Here is a 20,351-nt window from a genome sequence, read left to right on the forward strand (position 1 = left end):
TTTCTTATTTATTTTCATTTCTTCTCTTCTTTTTCCATTTAGAATATTCTTATATTGCAATTCTGTTGTTGTTGTTGTTGTCTTGGATGAATGATTAGAATCTCTCTCTCTCTTTTCGTTTCTCTTATTCTATCAAACCATCATCGATTATATTAGTAGTAAAGAATCTTGAAATAGAAAGCTCAACGTATCACAAAGAATCTCAACTCAATAATAGAAAAAAAACTGGTTCAAAACTAGTGCTGCGGCTACTGTTACTGTTGTTTTTGTTGTTTGATGGGTTTGATTGTGTATTCTTAAAGGTTTTGATTCTTTTTTTCACTCTATTTCTCTTTCTATTTCGTCCAAAAATGAGATAATATTTCAATGCCCGATTGGTCTCTAAGAAAAGAAAAAAAATAATAATCCACTTTAATCTAGTCACACACATTCACACAGGAAAAAGTCATTTTTGATTTTCTTTTTCTATTGTTTGGTTATTATTATTATTATTCTGGTAGTAGTTCTAGTTGACCGTTTGGACACACACACACACACACACACACACCGAACCAATTTATACAATAAAAGCTTCTATCGTTTGCTTTTATTTTGGACCAGCATCAACTAATATTGGTATTTTTTTCTCTCTTTCTCTCTCATTTGATTCATTCATTCATTCATTCATTTGATCCATTGTCGTCATCATCGTTGTCGATACTGATCTTTCATTCTCATAATAATCCTTGTTTCTTCAAGTTATTTCATTTCGCCATCTTTGTCATCATATACAATCACAAATGATGATGGCCGTCAACAGCTTTTTTTTCAAAACGGAAAACGGAACACTAAATACATCACATCATTCTGTGTATGTGTGTGTGTATTTCATTTGCGATACAATCATTATTGCAATCACAAGCACCAATATATCCATTACTAGTAGTGGCAGTAAAGTTTATTATTATTATTTTGGATCACTTTTAATGTGACTGGTTTTCTTCATTTTTTTCCTGTTTGTTTGCTTGCAAATTCGATTTCATTAACCGTTAGACAATCAATGCCAATACAATACAATACAATAATAATAAACGATCCTAATCCAAAAAACTGGATAAGAGTCGATCATTATTGACCGTTTTTCATTCTTCATTTATTATGATCCTTGGTTTTTCATCAACATGATCTAGAAGACTGGAGGTCCAATGGTGGTGATTGAATAAAATTATCATTCATTCATTGAATGAGGATGTGAACAGTGTGCAGAGAAATCCACTTGAAATATATTACTGATTTGAATCCGTCATCTTATTGTTCATTGTTGTTGTTGAATGAATTTCATTTCATTTCTAGTGAAACAAACAAACAACGAAAAAAAACGGAAACATTACACAGACCATTTGTTTTTATTATTCGATTCGATTCGATTCGATCCATAACGGTCAACAATCCATGATTCTTGAGATTTTTTTTTATTTTCGCTAGAAAATAACAAAAAACAGAGAAATCCACATCATTTTTTCATTGGTTGACAGTTGTGTTTGTTGCTGCTGCTTCTGATTTAATGATGACAATCATTTTTTTTCTCTCTTCTGGACATCAAAATGATGATGACAAATCCACTTCAAATCCATCGATGATGATGATGATGACGTTTTTTTTCTTTTTCTTTGATTTTGTTTGTTTTTCTTTCTTTGGTTCCTTCGTTGAATCAAATGTATCCACATCCATATTTTTCGGATCGATTGATTGATTTTTTGTTTTGTTTTGTTTTGTTTTCAAACTGTGGTCAGCCAACAAAAATTTTGTTGTTGTTTAGTATGTGGTTCAAATTGTATCGATTAAATACGATTTTTGTTTTGTTTTCACCAGTATCATCATCATCATCATCAAATATTGGTACGAATAGTGAATATTTGCTTCTCATCTTTTGTGATCAATGAGAATCTAGTGTTGTCTATAAAAGTCGATGAAATCGATGATAATGATCTTGGATGATCTCACACAATCTTATTGATTATGTGATGTGATGATCATTGATGCATTCTACACAAACATAACAAAAAAAAGATTTCTAATCATCTTTGATCATCATCGAAACTGATGTAATTAGGTTTTTTTTCTCTCATTCATTGATGATGATCTTATTGTGTGTGTGTGTGATCTGGGTGAATGGGTGTGTGTTAAGACTTAATTAATTGAATTATTCTAGTTGTTGTTAGTGTTGTATAGAATTCATCTCATTAGTTTCAGTTTTTTTATTATTATTCCATCAAATTGTCAAATTACAATCGATGGTTATCTACAAGTTTTTCTTCAATAAAAAAAAAAGAAAAATTCACAGAATCTATCTATATATACATACATATGAATATTATGTTATCGAGTCTAATCGTTTTTTATCGGAAAAGTATTTGATAATGACAAAAAAAAACTACAATTTTTCTCCGTTTGTTATATGGCATGAGATTTTGTCTTTTTTTGTCTGTCAATCAGTAATGAAGACGATAAATGTGTGTGTGTGTGAGAGAGAGAGAGAGAAAACGCATTATCAAACATCATCATTATAGTGTTGTGAATGGATCGGTGGAAAGTTTCATTTCATTTCTTTCCATTCAAATATTTTTCGGATTTTATTATTGTCTCTCCATCATCGTCATCATCATCATTGTATGATGAAAGGAAAAAAAGTTTTTTTGGTTCAATTTCTACAATGATGATGATGATGATGATGTGTGGGCTCTGTTCTCTGTTGTTATTGTTGTTTTCAAACCTAAAACCCATGTTTTGTATTGTTCTACAACACACTGAATTGAGTAAAAAAAAAAAAAGAAATTGAGTGACAGTAAAAGAATCTCTTTTTTTGTGTGAAATACGAAATGGTTAACAATTATGTTGTAGTTCTTTTTTTTGGAAAATTAAATTGTTTCTAAAAAAAACAAAAAACGAGAGAATTTTTTCCGGAATTTATAGAAAAATTTCTCTCTAGAGTAAAAAAAAAATAAATCATTACAGTGAAGCCAGCTTTTTTTCATACCTTGAATTTCTATAATTGAATGAAATGGAATACATGATTATGTTATTAAATAAACATTATTCATATCTGACTGACTGACTGACTGACAGGCAGACATGATTCATTCATTTCAATTTTTGTCAATTTTCATATGAAAAATTTTTAAATTACATCAATATAGTCAATAAAGTCAAATAGTGAAAAATCTGTACATGGGTGCAAACCATTGGATAAATATTTGAATTTCCAGTAAAAAAGAAACGGAAAATTTTCAATTTGACAAAATTTTTTTCTTTTGAAAAATTCCATCATTGAAAAATGTTTGAATGTGCGAATGCAAAGACATGAAACAGTTTCGTTTCAAAAAAAAAAATTTAAATTTTCAAGATTCTCGATCATCATCTTTCGCATCCCCTCGATAACGATTTTGTAAATCAAATTTTCCATTTGTTTTTTGGTCAGGAAATTTTTTCAGGATGATAAATTGCTTGACGATGGAAGACAAAAAACTGTTGTTGTTGTTGTTGTTTGTGATCCAGAAGAAAAATTATTAATTTTTCAATTTAAATTCCTTACATTCAAGGTGTTCATTGTAGCGTTGTTGCTCATGATGATGATGATGGTTTTTTTTATGGCAGTCCTATATGGTAATTCTTCATACAATTCATTGTTTGTTTTGTGTTGATGAGAATGAAGATTCACATTCTTTTCATTTTCCTATTCAACAACATTCTTACATGATGATGTCGATGACAGGAATGGCTCATCGTCATCCACTATTTTTTTTGGATTCCCGCCGTTATTTTTCTTTTAGTTTGATATGCCCGAAAAAAAATATAACAACAATAAAGACGACAGATCCATGATCCGATGATACTTTGTGTTGTACATGTGCAATATGTTTGTGTGAATAACCGACTTTTCCGGCCTGGACTTCACAGATCCCGATTCAACGGATGGGGAAAAAAAATAACGGGATATAATGAAATTACAGCCATCATCCATTTTATTGGATCTGATGATGATGATGGATTTTTTTTCTTTACTTACTTACGGGTTTTTTTTGGCCGGCATACATCCATTATGCAGAGCTAGTTACTTTTACTGTTGTGATGTTGAAAATCTTGGAATTTTCCAATTTTTTTCATGTTATTCAACCAAAAAAAAAATTTTTTTTGTCTCAAGTGTCCGATCCGGTTATTGGTTACCAGTTATTCGGTTACGATTTGCTTATTAAAGTGTAATGGCCAAAAATACATGGTGCATTCTAATACTTTGTAATTTGTAAACACACGCGCATTTTTTTTCTCTGTCTGTGCTTATCCAGTACATTAAATATGGAATCCATATTGAAACAACAACAACGACCGAAAACAAAAACAAAAACAAAAACAATAACCCGAGAATCAAACAAACAAACAATCATAAATTCTACATGATGATGATATAATAACAACGACTATGGCAATAAAAAAAAATTCTTATTCTTTTGTTTTTTATTGTCAACAAGAAAAATAACACGAAATAATGTGTCATAAAAATGAAATAAAATTTATCACTTAAGCATACCTATATATATATACGTAAACACACGGGAAAATAAAATGGTTGATGATGGTGAAAAATGTATCATATGGTTGGATTGCATTATTTTTTTTCTATACATTGTTTCTCTTTGAAAAAAAATTTCCACTTTGTTTGCTGTTATATCATCATCATCATCATCGTCTGGTTAAATCCGGTTTCTTTCTTTGAAAGAAAAAGAAAACCAGAAATTTTCTCGTTATTGTTACACACGATCACATTGTCGAATGTGTCAAATTTGTTTAATCCGTGTTTCTTTTTTGGAATTTTTGAAATTCTGTAAAGGAAAAAAAATTCCCAAAATAATGGCTGTCGTCCAACAAAAAAAAAAAACGCACATCCAGTAAAGAATATTCAAAGTTTCTTTTTTTTTGGAACTGAAACACATACAAAGGGACGACATTATTTTTGTTCAACTTTGCAATTAAAGAAGGGGAATATGTGTTTTATCCGTGAATAATAATAATAATCTTTTTCAGTTTTTTTCCCTTACTTGGACTGAAATTTTATCATTCTCCAATGAAGAGAATATTATTGCCCTCTACAATCATCATCATGATCATTGTGTGTCAATGTTTTTTTTCTGGCAAATCCCAGATGAATCCTGAAAGAATTGTCAGACTTTTTTTTCCTTTTTCCCATTTCTTCTTCCTTCATTGGTTGTAGGTAGAGTAGTTAGTCAGTTAGTCAGCAGTAATAGTGTCGAATAAATGAATATTCTTTATATTCATTCCAACAACAACATCTCTCTAGTGATGTTTGTGAAAATGTTCAAATCGATGAGATCGAAATCGAAAGTCCATTTTCTCATCATCATCATCATCATCAACATCATTTACCGTTTTTTCCTTCTTTGAGTTGAGTTGATGTTTGAGAGACTTTGAAAATTACAGTGTTTGTTTCGAATGTGTCATGTCCTCACACAAACACACACACACTGGGTTCCATTTGGAATTTTCCAAAAAGTCAAGTGGATTTCACAATTTCAAGTTTACGGCAACTTCTTTCAATCGAAAGAAAAGAAAAGCAAAAAATACTTGAGAAAATATTGATGAGGTCGTCTGGTCTACTGATTTAGATTGACCATTTTATTTCTCTTTGCCATCCCGAAAAAAAAACAAATCGTTTTATCCGGATGAATTGACAGCAGATTCTTTTTTTCAAAGACAATTTTTTTTCACAATTCAAACTTTTTTCTCGTTCATTTCTAGATGCTGGCCGTTATACACTATTATCGACTGGTGAATTGCTCATTCATAATACAACATTTCAAGATTCTGGATTTTATCGTTGCCAGATTAGACATCAATTAACCGATGAATTACGTACTAGTGATGAATCTGGACGTCTTATTGTTACCGGTAAGTTTCCTAAGTTTTTTTTGTTGATAGAAATATTCTCAAATATTTCTATGGAAATGTTTTGCCCACTCAAAAAAAAAAAAAAAAAAAAATCATTTCACCAGAAACATAAATGTGTGAATGTCCGAAACAAAAACAGAATATTCCACAACAACCAATTTTAATAGCCACACCATATGTCGCAAATGCTGTATCGTTTGTATTGTGGACAAACATCAATTGACCCCAATTTTATTTCCCATTATTTAGAAAAAAACAAAAAAAAAACATAAACCATTTTTGATGGTCAACAACAATAACAACACAGGAAAAAAAATTTTAAATTTTCAAAATTTTAATTCATTCAACTTTTTTGTTGTTGTTGTTGTTGTTGTTTTGAAAGAACCCCAAAGATGTATTTGTGATGCAATTATAATAATTAAATGTTGACCACCACCACCATCATCAACCATATTGAGCATATATAACAGGGAAAAATAATAATTTTTCCATAATGGCTTTTGATGGTGGTTGGCAGAGAACTTTGTCCATTAGGAATCACATCATTTTTTTTTTTTGAAAATTGATGTACAGAATTATTATATTTTTCCCCTACACACCCTTCCCAATGGACATTGGCCATAAACTTTTTATTATTTATTTATTTTCGCTGTTTGTTCATTTCATTTTCATTTTGGTGCTGCTGCTGCTGTTGCTGCTGCTGCCATAATTTCATTTTAAATATTTTTTTTCTTTACCAGGGTCGATTACAATATGGTGGTTGGTTGATTGTTTTTCGTCCAATATTGATGATGTCAAACAAAACACACAAAAAAATTCAACCATTTTTGCCCCTGAAAACAAAACTTTGGGTTATTTTTTCCAATTTGTTATTATTTTTCATCTTCATTTTTTTCTCACTTTCAAAAACGATCGATAGCTAGATCGATCGATTGATATGATTTTGGAATGAGGAGAATATTCTATACTATTTTTTGTTCTTGATAACAACTTTGGCAACAAAATCTCGAGGAAAATTGTTTTTCATTTCATTTTTTTTTTTGATAAATGTTTTGCATCAGATTTTTTTTTTGTTTTTTTAGTCAAAAATTGTTGTCTTTATGCGAACAAGAAGACAAAAAAAAACATTAATTATCTCTATATATGTGGATGAATGAATGATTTTTTTTCACTGCTGCTGCTGCTGCTTTTGGTTTATGTCAAAAGTTGATGGTCCACAGAATGGCAAGTTTATTTATTTAATTTTTTTTTCAGATTTTTATCATTACAAACATGTCATTGTAACATATACATAGAAAGATAATAATCTTTTTGAAAATGAAAATAAAGTGCACCACACACACATCCATGTATGTTTTGTCCATATAATAATTGTTTATTATTGCATAAATAATCGATGGTTTTGGTTGCACAAAATTTATCCATGTGTAACATAAAATATATTCCTGGCCTGGTTATTATTATCTATGTGATAAATGTCACCCAATAACGGTGTGTTTGTGTTTGTCAACAGATTAGGTATCGGATTTTTTTTTTGCTGAAAAAAATACGTTAATGAAAATTTTTTAACTGTCATCATCGATGTTGTTCTTGCAGATCGATTCGTCAAAAGAACACAAATTTTTTTTCAAAATGAAAACTTTACAGAAAAAATGGTGATTTTAGAGAAAAATTTTCCTGAAAAATTTACAACCAAAAAAAAAATATCCAGTAAATTGATCCATATCCGTTTTGCAATGGCAAGCAAAAAAAAAATTTTTTCCTATTTCTCATCATGTTGATGATCTTGATGATGACGATGAAAATTTTCGACAAATTCTTTTTATTTCGGGAAAAAAATTCACGCCTATTCAGCGTAAATGTAACAGAAAAAAAATTGTTTCTAAAGACAAATTTTTTTTTGTTTCATCGGGAAATCGAAAAGTAAAAAAATTTATCTATTCCATCCATCTATCTATCTGTGTGTTTAATGTGACTAATTCATTGTCGTCGTCGTCGTTTGGAGAGCAGAATTATAATTTCACTTAGAATTTCTGGCTCTTTTTTGCCTGCTTGCACCCAATAACGCACACACACACACACTTCATACATTCATTAATGAGTTGTAATTAAGTTCCAAATTGGTATTCTCTCTCTCTCTCTCACACACACATCGTTTTTTGTCTTGTTTTCAATTTTATTTGACACACAAACGAATTTTTTTTTCTCCCATTCATCCAATGATGGTGATCCAATCTTATTATTTTTGTTTCAAACATTGAAAAATTCGATTCTTCTCCCATTGTCAATTGTGTGAAACGTTTAGGATGAATGGATAAATGGATCTGGTGCAAACACACTGGTTTTTAAATTCATCGAAAAAAAGCGGAATTAAAATTCCATCCGTGGAACACACACATGCACACACACACTGGTTGATTTAGAAATAGAATTCATTCAGAATGGATGTATGTGTGAATGAAATGTAACTAATGAGTTTCTAGCACAGCATTGAATGTTGTCTTTTTTTATGCATTTTATTTCATTTCGGTTTTTTTTTGTTCTGGTAATTCATTCACGTCCACCATTTTTTTCTGTGAATAATCATTATATGGTAATAATAATAGATAGAATATTCTGCTAATTTCGTCAACGATTCATTGGATTTTCTTTTTTTCTTTGAATTCTGGCTTGTGAAATAAAAACTGAATCCATCTTTTACAACATTTACTACTGAGAATTAATTGTTCCAAGTGTATACGACAATAAAAGAATTATCTTTCCATCTCTTTGAATCTAAATCTCAAAATTATAATATGATAATGTGATTATAAATTACTGTGTCTGTGAATGACACTCAAATTACACACACACAATAAAAAAAATATAATTCGAATACAAATCTATTTCTGCTCATTAATTTATTTATTTGAAAATTCAATTCGGCGTTTTGCTTTTTTTACCAATTTCAACACGTTTGTTTTTTTTTTATTTTTTGGTTGGACTATAATAACCCAGATGGTTCGATAGATCGATCGATCCAATCCAATCATCATTGCATAATAATAATAAGGTTAACCACCATATTTTTTTCCGAAAACAATGTCTATATCATTTTTTTTCGTTTTGTTTTATCCACATTTTCCTGTGCACACACACGCGAAGAATATAATAGTAATAATTTTTTCCATTCCATAATGGGTTTTTTTTTGTTTCGATTGCCAAATTTGCCCGATACACCACCACCACCACCATAGAATGACCAGAATGATTTATTCCATGATCATTCAATGGTGGTATAGAATTGAAATCAGAACGAAATTTTTTTTTTTTTGCTTATTCCGATAATTTGTTTGCCTGTAAATAATAATGTTCTTGTTTTTATTCTTATTTATTTTTTCCGCATCGACGCTTCGACAAAAAACAACAACAACAACAAAGAACCACATAACGGTGTTGCACCAAGAATATGGACACACACAACAGTGATTTGTGATTTAAACACCATTTGTGAATTAGTATGCATCGCTCAATCATGGCCATTATCATCATATAGGTATGTAGTGAACGAATGAAATTTTGTCATTTTATTCTGAATTTCACACATGTTTGATGTTGAACAACAACATTAACAATTTCCATTAACCAATATTCCATCACCATATTTTTGTGATAAGAAACATTTCTCAAAACAATTGAAAAGACTAGATTATCACCACCACCATCATGATGATGAATTGTGTTCTATAGAAACATAATGTATCTTTGTTGCATGTCCAATGTTGTCACTATATAGTTGTCGTGTTTATCACCAAAAAAAAAAAAAAAAAAATTGCTAGCCATGTGTATGTGTCATGATTATTATTATTAAGATCATGATGTTTGATAATCAAATCAAATCTTCCAAAAACACAGTGGTATACTTTGTTGTTGTTTTTGTTTCAAAGTGTGTGTGTGTGTTGTAACATTTTCATTACTGTCAAAAAATTTTTTTTTTCCTTTGACCAGATTCGTATAGAATTTTTTTCAGTTTTGGTGCAATGAACCAAAAAAAAAAAAAAAAAAACATGAAAATGTTCAAGTTTCAAATGTCACCAAAAATAATGATGATCAGGTTACTACTTTTGTTTGTGTAAAAACAACAAATTGTTTTAATAAATATGATGATGATGAGTACACCTGAAATCAAGTAGGTAATGATTTCGGTTTTTTTGTTTTGTTTGGTATCTGATGTGTTTGCGTGTTTGTTGCAATTTATTATTATTGGATATTGGATAGATAGATTGAAATTCATCGTTGAAATGGCCAATGATGGTGATCGTGCTTGACTACTTGATGATGACCTATAGTGAGAGAATATATTTTCAATGGTGAAAAAAAATTATGGTCACTATAATTATGATCTTTTAAGTAATTTATTATTTATTATTTATGTTTGAAACACCAATGTTTATGTATGTGAAACACAGTTGTACAGGTCGTAGAAAATATTCTGAACACCACCATTTTCTTTCATTTTCTTTTTCTCTTCTCATTTCAAATTTTCAATTTGCATCCATCAAATTGGATGAAATAAAAATTTTTCCCAATGATGATGATGATGATGATAATGTAATTTATGGATTTTTCTCCTTCTCTGTTGGAATTCAATAAATGATGATGATAATAATGCAAGGTCATCGACCACATTTATTGTTTGTTTGCAGAATTTATTCTGTTTCACAGATAATAATCCTAATAATATTCATTATCATTATCATTTCTTATTTTATTTTTGATAGAAACAAAAAAAAACAAAAAATAAAAATAAATGTCAATTCTCCGACCATGATTATGATTATTATTATCCGATATAGCCATCGAATGTAATGTTCTCATTACATTTATTCACTGTTTCCTTGTCGTTTGTTGTTGTTACTGTTTGAGATCTGTCTATCTATATCTACGTATATAGATGTAGTGAATGTGGATCTAGACAAAAAAAAATGAAATTTCATTAAAACTACATACACACACTAATGGAATTAATTGTGGTGACACACCTAATGAATGAATGAATGAATGACAGAAATAAATTGAATGAACGACTTCTCTACTTCTCTTCTTGGTAACACTGAAAAAAAACGTTTGAAACTGAGGAGAGAAAAAAATTTTCCGGTGTCATTCATATTCCTATCTGACTGACTGACTGACTGTCGTCCATATATTCTGTGGTGGTGGTGGTGGTGGTGTTGGAGGGAGCAAAAACCTATCGAAAATCATTCATGCAAACAACAGGCACGTTCGATGACAGCAGCAACAACAAAACGACGACATTTCGACATTTTTTTTCTCTCTTCTTTTCTGACTTCCTTCTCGATGATGACACAGAAAAAAAATACCTTTGAAAGTTTTTTTTCGGGTAATCATAATAATCATATATTCATGTGTGTGTGGATAATAATAATTTGGTCGGACACTGGTTACCCCTTGGTTTACCCCCATCGTGTTATTTGGAATTTACCCGATTAGTGAAATGAAATGAATCCAAACAACAACAACAACAACAAGGTAGTCGTTTTTGTTTTTTGGCTATACCGGAACCCGGGGGAGGTGGTGTTTGTGAAATGAAATCGATGGATGACCTGATTATTTTTCGATTCTTTTTTTTCTGTTTGGTTGCACCAATCATTTATCATCATTCGGTTATTATTTACCGGTAATTAGCCTCATTTTTTCCATGGATTAGTTATGATTAAATGTGACAAAATTATTTCAATTTTTTTTTATTTTCACATTTTATTTTTCGACATTGAACTTGATTGATTTTCAGAATTATTAGAAAAATCCATTTTCACCCAAGTGTTGAAATGGTGAAATTTTTTCAATTTTAAATCTCTTAATTTGCATATGTCAAATTATCATCAAATGTCCATACATGTCAAACTTGTATTGATATGATGATTGTGTATTGAAAACATATTTTTCATTTCATTTTTTCCGGATGAAATTCTTGTGACAACATTATAACTGGTGCAATATTAAAATATCGATGTAACTATTATTTTTATGTTTAAGTTTCATGTTATGTTCACACACACAATGTTTTCAGGGCACAACACCAAATCTTTTCCTGGCATGATGATTATGTATTTACTTTATTACATGTCATGTTATGTCATCATTTCACAACAATTTGGCCAATATTTATTTAGGAATATGTTTTTGCAATGACATTTTTTTCATTTTCTCTTTCACTCTCTATGGTTATTTGCATAAAACTTTACTACTTTACTACCGAGATTTACTATAGATATCAATGCGGTGGTGATGATTTATTTCACGTAAAGAAACTTGCCGAATCAATCTTAGTTTGTGTCATCGATAAGATATCAAACCGTTTTTTTTCCAGGTGTCATCATACAAACACACTTGAGAAATGGAAACATTTATTTATTTTTACCTTTTTTCTTTCATTACTTTTCATTTCATTTCAAAATCTAATCGATTTTTGTGTCCGCAATAATTGACAACTAATATAATTTATTATTATGGTCATCAGTTGCAAACAAACAAACAAAAAAATTGTTTTTTGTTTGTCATCTGAATTGAAAAATTTATTCATTTTCATCAATATTGATTGATTGAGTTTTTTTTCCCGGAGAATGAAGAATGCCGGTATATTCTGGTTTTTTTTGTTGTTATAAAAATGTCAAATGTTCCAGAATTCATTCAATTGTCTGAATGTCACTCATCATCATCATCATCATCATTATCGACAAAATAACATTGTCACAGAAAAAAAATAATAGTTTTTAAAGACAAATTCATTTCATATTTTCTTTCTTTCTTGCCATTCACATAGACTACTACAAAACTACAAATTCCAATTCAATCCATCCATTTTCAATTCTTTTCAAAACACATACACACACAAATTTTTCTATTGAAAAATTTTTAGTTTAAAAAAAATGTGGTTGTGCTATCCAATGTGTCGTGGATGATGACGACAAATTGAAAAACGATAAGTTTTTTCTCTGTTTTTTTCGTCGTATTTTGAATTATTGACACATAGCATTCAATTCGGTATATAGTGAGAGAGAGATTCTGAAACGAAATAAGAATGATTGAAATGCATTCAAGCACGATGAAGAAAAAAAATTTTTTTTTCTTCTTCAATACGAACAGAAATTCGAGTGAGAGTTTCTTATTAAAAACATACAAGTGAGACAAACGAAAAAAATGAATGAATGAATGAATGAATGAATGAATGAATTGAGCAACCAAAAAATATGTCTTTTTTTTGCTGAAAAAAGATGTGTTAGAAAAAACTTCAATTCAATTGCAATCGGATGATGATGTTTCATTCGGCTCTCTCTCTCTCTTTCTCTCTCATTTAATGATGATGATGATGGAAACAAGATTTTTATTTCATTTTTCAGAATTCAAGAATTTATTAGTCAAATTTCTCTCTCCTCTCTCTCTCTTTTTCCAACAATTCACAAGTCTAAAGAATAAAAACTAGTCACTAAAAAAAAAAGAATCGTAAGCAATCGTCCCATTCGAAAACGAATTCAGCCGACTGAATTCGTTACTGTTCTGTTGGACCGATTTTGACATTTTGCATTTTGATTCTTTCTCTATCTAACTATTCTATGATAATGATGGTGATGATTATATTGTAGTTTGAAATTCTTCGTCAGTCTGTCTGCCTGTTTTATATGCAGTGATTATGATGATGATGATGATGATGATATCCAGAATATATCATTCATGTTGTATCCGATTCTTTTTTTTTATTTTATTTGCTTGATTTATTACCCATTACCCATGGCTTTCTATTCATTCTTCTTTTCTCTCTATGGTTGTCATTTCATTTCATTTCATTTCGTTTCATATTCCTATTCTGGCTGTTTTTGTCTCTCGCTCGGTTATCCGAGATGATGTGCATCGTTTTTCTGCATTTCTCAGTTTTTTTTTCGTTTCGGATTATTTTCTCTTGACAGTTACCGCCAACACAACAACAACTAGTGTGTGTCTCAAATTACCCTTGAAGCATTTTCTTTTCTGCAAACATATATTTTTTTTTTTTGATTATTCAATATTCTCTCACTCTGATATATTCAGAATTGATTAGCCATGATAATGATGGATAATTATATCCATCTCGAATTACTTGAATTTTTTTTTCTCTTGGTTTCAGTTTTTTTTCATTTTGGTGATTTATATTTCATTTTCACATCATTTATCGCCCATTTTTTTCTCTCATTGCTCATGGGAGATTTTCAAAAAATTTTTAAATTTTCTTTTTCTTTTGCCAAAATATCATAATTAGTGGTAGTTTTACAATGATAAACGCTTGGTGTGTGTGTGTGTGTGTGTGTTACCAACCATTTTAGATCAATCATTTGTCCTGATCATCATTGTCGTCATCACATCGTTATCAGGAACTTGAAAATTTTTCTTTTGTTTAGTCATTTCTATTCCGGCGGAACCGATTTTTCTTTGTTTTTTCTTTTGTATGTGCCAATTATATTCACAATCATTCAAATTATTGATACGATTTGAATTCATTTTTATTGATTGTTACGAGAAAACTTTCCCGGCTGTGAAAAAAAAAATGAAAGATGATCATCATTACACCCAAACAACAAAAGTGATTCTAACACTTTTTTTGGCGAAAAAAAACACTCCTTTCAAGAGCGAATCAATAATAACATTCTCCACTCATCCCAAACCAATCCAATTCATCAATTCAAAATTTTTATCGATGACTGACATAGTGTGTGAAAAGGAAATATTTGATGCCACTAATGATTCGGGTTTGTTGTTGTCGTCATCGTCGTTTATTAGCGTGGAAGCAAAAAAAAAAGTTCGATAAATTATTTTTGTGCTTTTTCACTATTCATCATCATCATTATGTTTCTGGAATCAAAAAAAATCTTTTTTCGTTGACATCGTGAAACAAAACAAAAAAAAAAAATTTTTGAACAACTCATATGACAGGCGATTAAGCTTATCCATTCATTTATTCATCTCATAGTTTAAACAAAAAAAAGAGAGGAATATTCTTATTTTCACATACACACACAGGATGTGATATGATATTATCCTTTTTGTTGTTATCATTAGACAATGTCATGTGTATTATGTATGTATAATCATAATGAATGTATATGAGAAAAGACCCAAAGAATATAAAGGTTCTTGTCATTTTATCTTTTATATCGTATCGCTCTTCTTTTTTCTTCTTCTTCTTCTTAAAATTCTTAATCAAGAATCCAGGATGATGTTGTATGTGATGTGACAAGACATGAGATCTATTTTTTTTCGTTCGTTTCGTTTTGCTTGATAATAATAATGATAATCATGTCATGTCATGTTTTGTTATGTTATGTCATCATCAACAATGGTGATGAAATTATTATCGTACACAGGAGATGAGCATTTTCTTTGTTTTTTTTTATTCTTGGGTTCTTTAGTTATTTTTTTTTGTTCAAAAGAAACATCCACAAACTAAACAATGATGGATGTGTATATGTGTGTGTGTGAGTGGTGTGTTATTATTATTTTTTAGATTCTTGAGTTTTTCGTCGTCGTTATTCTTGATCATTTTCTTTTACATCCTGGATTTGTTGTTGATGAGTTTTTTTCCGCTCATTCTCATTCTCTCTCTTTGTTTCTTTTTGTTGCCCATTTAAATATGCTTGTATATTTGCGAGAGCTTTTCTTGTTTTTGTTTTTTGGTTGTTATTCACTGGATTAATTGAATTTTAATTTATTTATGACTCGACATCATTTTGTAATGATGTCAAGATGCTGTTGTTCATTCCACACTAATTTCTCTATCTTTCTAGACTGAGGAATTATGTTTTCTTTGGAGGATGTGTGTGTGTGTGTGTGTGTGGATGTCCTTATCCTAAATGAAAAAGAAGAAACATGTTCCACAACAACATCCTTTAGATAAATGAAGAAATTTTCTTTTTTTTCTGGAAAAAAGTCAACTTTAATCATGATCGTATTAAGCCGTATTTTTATTTTGTTTGCTTGTTGGTCTTAATTTTGGATTGAGTGAAGCTTTTCAAGTTGTTTTGTCTGGTTTTGTCTTCAAGTTTCTGCAGTTTTTTTTTTGGTTCGGTCAAATGTGTTCAATAAAGATCATTCATTTCATAAGGTGTAGAAAAGGCGAAAAAATTGATCAATAATAATCGAATTACCGAATAATAATCGTTTGGAACATTTGGAATTAAACTTTAAAAGGCGTTTTGTCTGTATGTTTCGATGATCAAATGATTCAATGGTGTTAATCAGCACATAAAAAATTGCCATTTTCACATTGAATTATCCTGGACCATTTTCTTCAATGAAACAAAAAAAAACTATAATAAAAAGGAATCGTTAAAAAGGGAGAGAAAATCTCCATCTCTCTTGACCAACAACAACAGAGTAATAATAGTGTTAATGATGATGATCTATTGGTATATTGATTGTTTTTTTTTATTTTGGATCAAAAATCCATCTCACACATTGCATCATGCGATATTCAACACTTTAAATGCTAAAAGAATTTTCTCTCTTTTATGGCAATTTTCATTTTCGATAGGTGGTCACTGGGTGGGTGTTGTACATATATATAGGGATATTTAATCCGATATAAGAAGTTGATGATATTATATTAAAATAACACTATTTTATATCAAATAATAAAATATCCCGACAAAAAAAAATAAAAATAAAAATAAATGACATGTCGAATTTGTCATCATCGGACCCAAAAGAAAATGCCCGAATTTTCTTCTATAGAACATCCGAGGTACACATCTCAACGTAAATAAATAAATAAAAAAAACCCAAAAGAAAAGAAAAGAAAATAAAACAGCCAAAAACCATGCCATAGACGCACTAATTTATTAGCTATCATCATCATCATAAACTCTACATATAAAATATATCCAGGCTTTGTGCCTGTGTGTATGGCCTATGGTCGTCAAATAACACATTGCGTGCCCATATTATTATTGTCATTTTCTTAGCTTCTTTTCTGATCTCACTGATGATGCTCTCTCTCGTTCTCTCTTTGCTGATGAAAATGAATGTCGATGATGGTTTGTTTTTTCTTTTTTCCCTTTTTGATTTTTTTTTATATACCTTAATTCTATCAAACAGTATAGTGATGATGATGATGGGTGTGATTCCCCCTCCGCACACAAACTCCTCCTACATTTGTTGACTGTTTTTTTGTTTGTTTTCTTGGTCATAAATATAAATTCAAATTAATGCAGAAAAGAAAAGAAAAAACCTTTTTGAACAGTTTCATACTAATACCATCACTGTTGTTTTCGGTTTTTTCGGTTATTTACCCGAACCACACATTATCATTCATTAAACAATGAACGATGCCTGAAAACTGGCCATCATAACCACGTTTTAATGGATCATGAATTTAATCATTTTTTTCCGATGAAAACATTAACAGTTTTTTTTGTTTATTTCTCTGATAATGAGAACATTATTGATAAATGTTAAATCGGAAATCAGTAAAAAAGAAAAAAAAATCACATCAAAATGGATTTGTTTCAAATATGCTAAAGCTTCACAAACACCAAAATCATCTTTAGCTACGGATCTCTTGTCAAAATCGAAAGAAAAAAAAATTTTCATTCACACAATCCAAACATTTCATAGATGATCCTCAATGAATATATCCCATATTATGATTATGGTTATTCTAGCATTGATATCTTGCACGCAAACTTACAAGAAACTAATGTAAATTACCTGACATTTACATTTATGAAATAGAACGAGAGCCCGACATAATGCTTATTGGTTAGATTTTTTTTTTAAACAAACAAACAATCGATACTGTTCAATCATCATCATCGTGATTGTGTTTTGTTTGTTTGTTTGTTTGTCTGACAACCCAGAAAAAAAACCACAGAATATATAAACATTATGCATGTTATATGTCCATTTATTTATTTTGAATGAGCATTCTGATCATCATGATGACGATGAGTCGATGACGGTTGTTTATGATCAATGATCATTGACTTTTTTTTCTGTTTGAAAACCATTTTTAGAAAATTAACTAAATTACCAACAACAAAACAAAGATATAAATCTTGCAAACAGATGATAAGCAGCACAGAGTTGTTGTTGTCGCGTTGTCTGTATAAGGTATTTTCGATGAAAAATGGAAAAAAAATACAACTCTGATAAGGTCGAGCTCATAATATTCTCCAGGTTTCGTTTGCCGTTTTTCATTCAGTTATATTCAAGGTGGTTTTTTTTCTCGGTTTTTTCCGGTAATCAAATCTTTGGCAAATATAACGACATTTCTTAATGTGAATGAAAGAAAGAAAGAGTGAATTATTCCACACATATACACACACACACACAATGTCCATTGTGTATAATAAATTTTGATTAAATCGGACATTTTCGGTTATACTGAATTTTCTTTCGTTGTTAGAATGTTTCCGGAATTTTCTCTCAAGAAAAGAATCCCGGATTCTTTTTTCCAGTGTTTCGTTACACACACAGTAATGTGATGAGACAAAGGAAAAAAGTGAATTTCATTTTCTCTTCTTTCAGTTGCAACAACAACAACAACAACAACCCAAAAACCGGAATGAATAAAATGCATTTAATTAACATTTTTTCGTCCTGACTGGTTTTTTAGAAGATAAAATATTAATTAATATGGAAATAATGATTATTATCTATCCCCCGTTGCCATCAGCCCCCGAAAAAAATTGATATTCAAAAAGAGAAATCGAAAAATAATCTGTTCTAAATCTCTCCCATCATTATATATGATAATCAATCCGGATGTGTGTGTGTGTAATGTGTAATTAATTTTACATTTATAATCGTTTTTCGGTGATGTAGATGGTACCGTGAAACGGAAACTGGTGTTTATATGGCTGCCAATCTATATGATGTCGATATTGATGATGGTGGTGGTGGCGGCAATACCGGTAACGGTTATCGAATGATATTCCGTCCAACAACAGCTTCACATAATGGTCAATGGATTTGTATGGCAAATAATTCATTGGCCGAAGAAAAGGCAGTGATTCGTGTACAGGTACGATCACCTTTACAGGTAATGATTGAACCAAGACAACAAATACAAGTGGATGCAGGTCGTCCAATTACATTCAATTGTACGGCAATCGGTGGTCCACCTAATCGTCAACCATCATGGTATTTTAATGGTAAAAATATGCTCAATATTTTTCGTGAACATGTCCGTGATCAACGTATTCGGTTGATTGAACCAAATATACTACATATATCAGCTGTACGACGACAAGATGTTGGTAAGTTGTGGAAAAGTTTCTAAAACAAAAATTTCCTGATTTATTCGATATATCAATTAGGTGCATATCAATGTGTGATACAATCAGAACAGGATGAATCACAATCAATTGTTGAATTAAAATTAGGTGATGTTGCACCAATGTTATTGGAAACATTCTCTGAAAGACAAGTGGTTGAATCAAATGCGGCTATTTCGATACGTTGTGTTGTGATTGGAACACCATTGCCACAGATACGTTGGTATCTAGATGGTCATCCAATACCACCAAATCTATCAAGATTTCGTACCGGTGATCATGTTACAAATGAAGGAAAGGTTGTCAGTTTTGTTAATATCACTAATATTCGGGTGATCGATGGTGGCCAAGTAAGTGATTATGATGATTTTGGATGATTTATTTTCAATCCGATTGTTACTTCCATACATACAAACGTAGTATACATGTGTAGCTGAAAATGAAGTTGGTAGAGCATCATTCGATGGTTTAGTATTAGTGAATGGTGGTCCGAATCTTCGTACATCATTCTGGAATCATCAACGTCATCATAATGTAAGCGTTGTAGCTAATATGGATGCTATAATACGTTGTCCAATTATTGGTTATCCATTGGAATCAATTCAATGGGAACATAATAATAACATTCTACCGGTAAACCATCGACAATCAATTGAACCAATTATTGATGGTTATGGTGGTATATTGCGTATTGAATCGGCACATTCATTTCAAGATTCTGGTGATTATATCTGTACAGTACGTATGGCCAACACAGCAACCGCCACTGCTACCGGAATCGATCAATCAGGAAATCATCGTTCACAACAACAGCATTCTACATTACTGAAAGGAAATGTGCAATTAAATGTACATTATGCACCGAAAATTGATAGGCATAGTTTACCTGGTCATTTGAAAACAAAACAAGGTGATCGTATAAAATTAATGTGTTCCGTCATTGAAGGTGATCAACCAATTGAAATTGAATGGTTTCGTGGTATGGCGATGATGATGAAAGCAGTAAGACCATCGGATCAGATTTCCATACAGAATGGTGATGAATATTCATTATTAACATTTAAAAATGTAGCCATTACCGATTCAGATAAATGGTATGTTTTCATT

The 20,351-nt window shown here is 30.5% G+C and overlaps 1 protein-coding gene across 1 annotated transcript in view; it reads left to right on the forward strand.

The window, feature by feature from the left end:
* The window catches only part of LOC124497452 (cell adhesion molecule Dscam1), a 43,805-nt gene that overhangs the window by 18,535 nt on the left and 4,919 nt on the right, over positions 1-20,351 (forward strand). The window contains exons 5-9 of the mRNA XM_047061106.2: positions 5,791-5,940; positions 9,361-9,475; positions 18,793-19,226; positions 19,287-19,594; positions 19,665-20,338. Coding sequence (XP_046917062.2) covers positions 5,791-5,940; positions 9,361-9,475; positions 18,793-19,226; positions 19,287-19,594; positions 19,665-20,338 — 1,681 coding nt within the window. The remainder of the gene's footprint in view (positions 1-5,790; positions 5,941-9,360; positions 9,476-18,792; positions 19,227-19,286; positions 19,595-19,664; positions 20,339-20,351) is intronic.

The sequence above is a fragment of the Dermatophagoides farinae genome, chromosome 9 (assembly GCF_024713945.1).
Source record: "Dermatophagoides farinae isolate YC_2012a chromosome 9, ASM2471394v1, whole genome shotgun sequence".
NCBI classification, from domain to species: Eukaryota; Metazoa; Arthropoda; class Arachnida; order Sarcoptiformes; family Pyroglyphidae; genus Dermatophagoides; species Dermatophagoides farinae.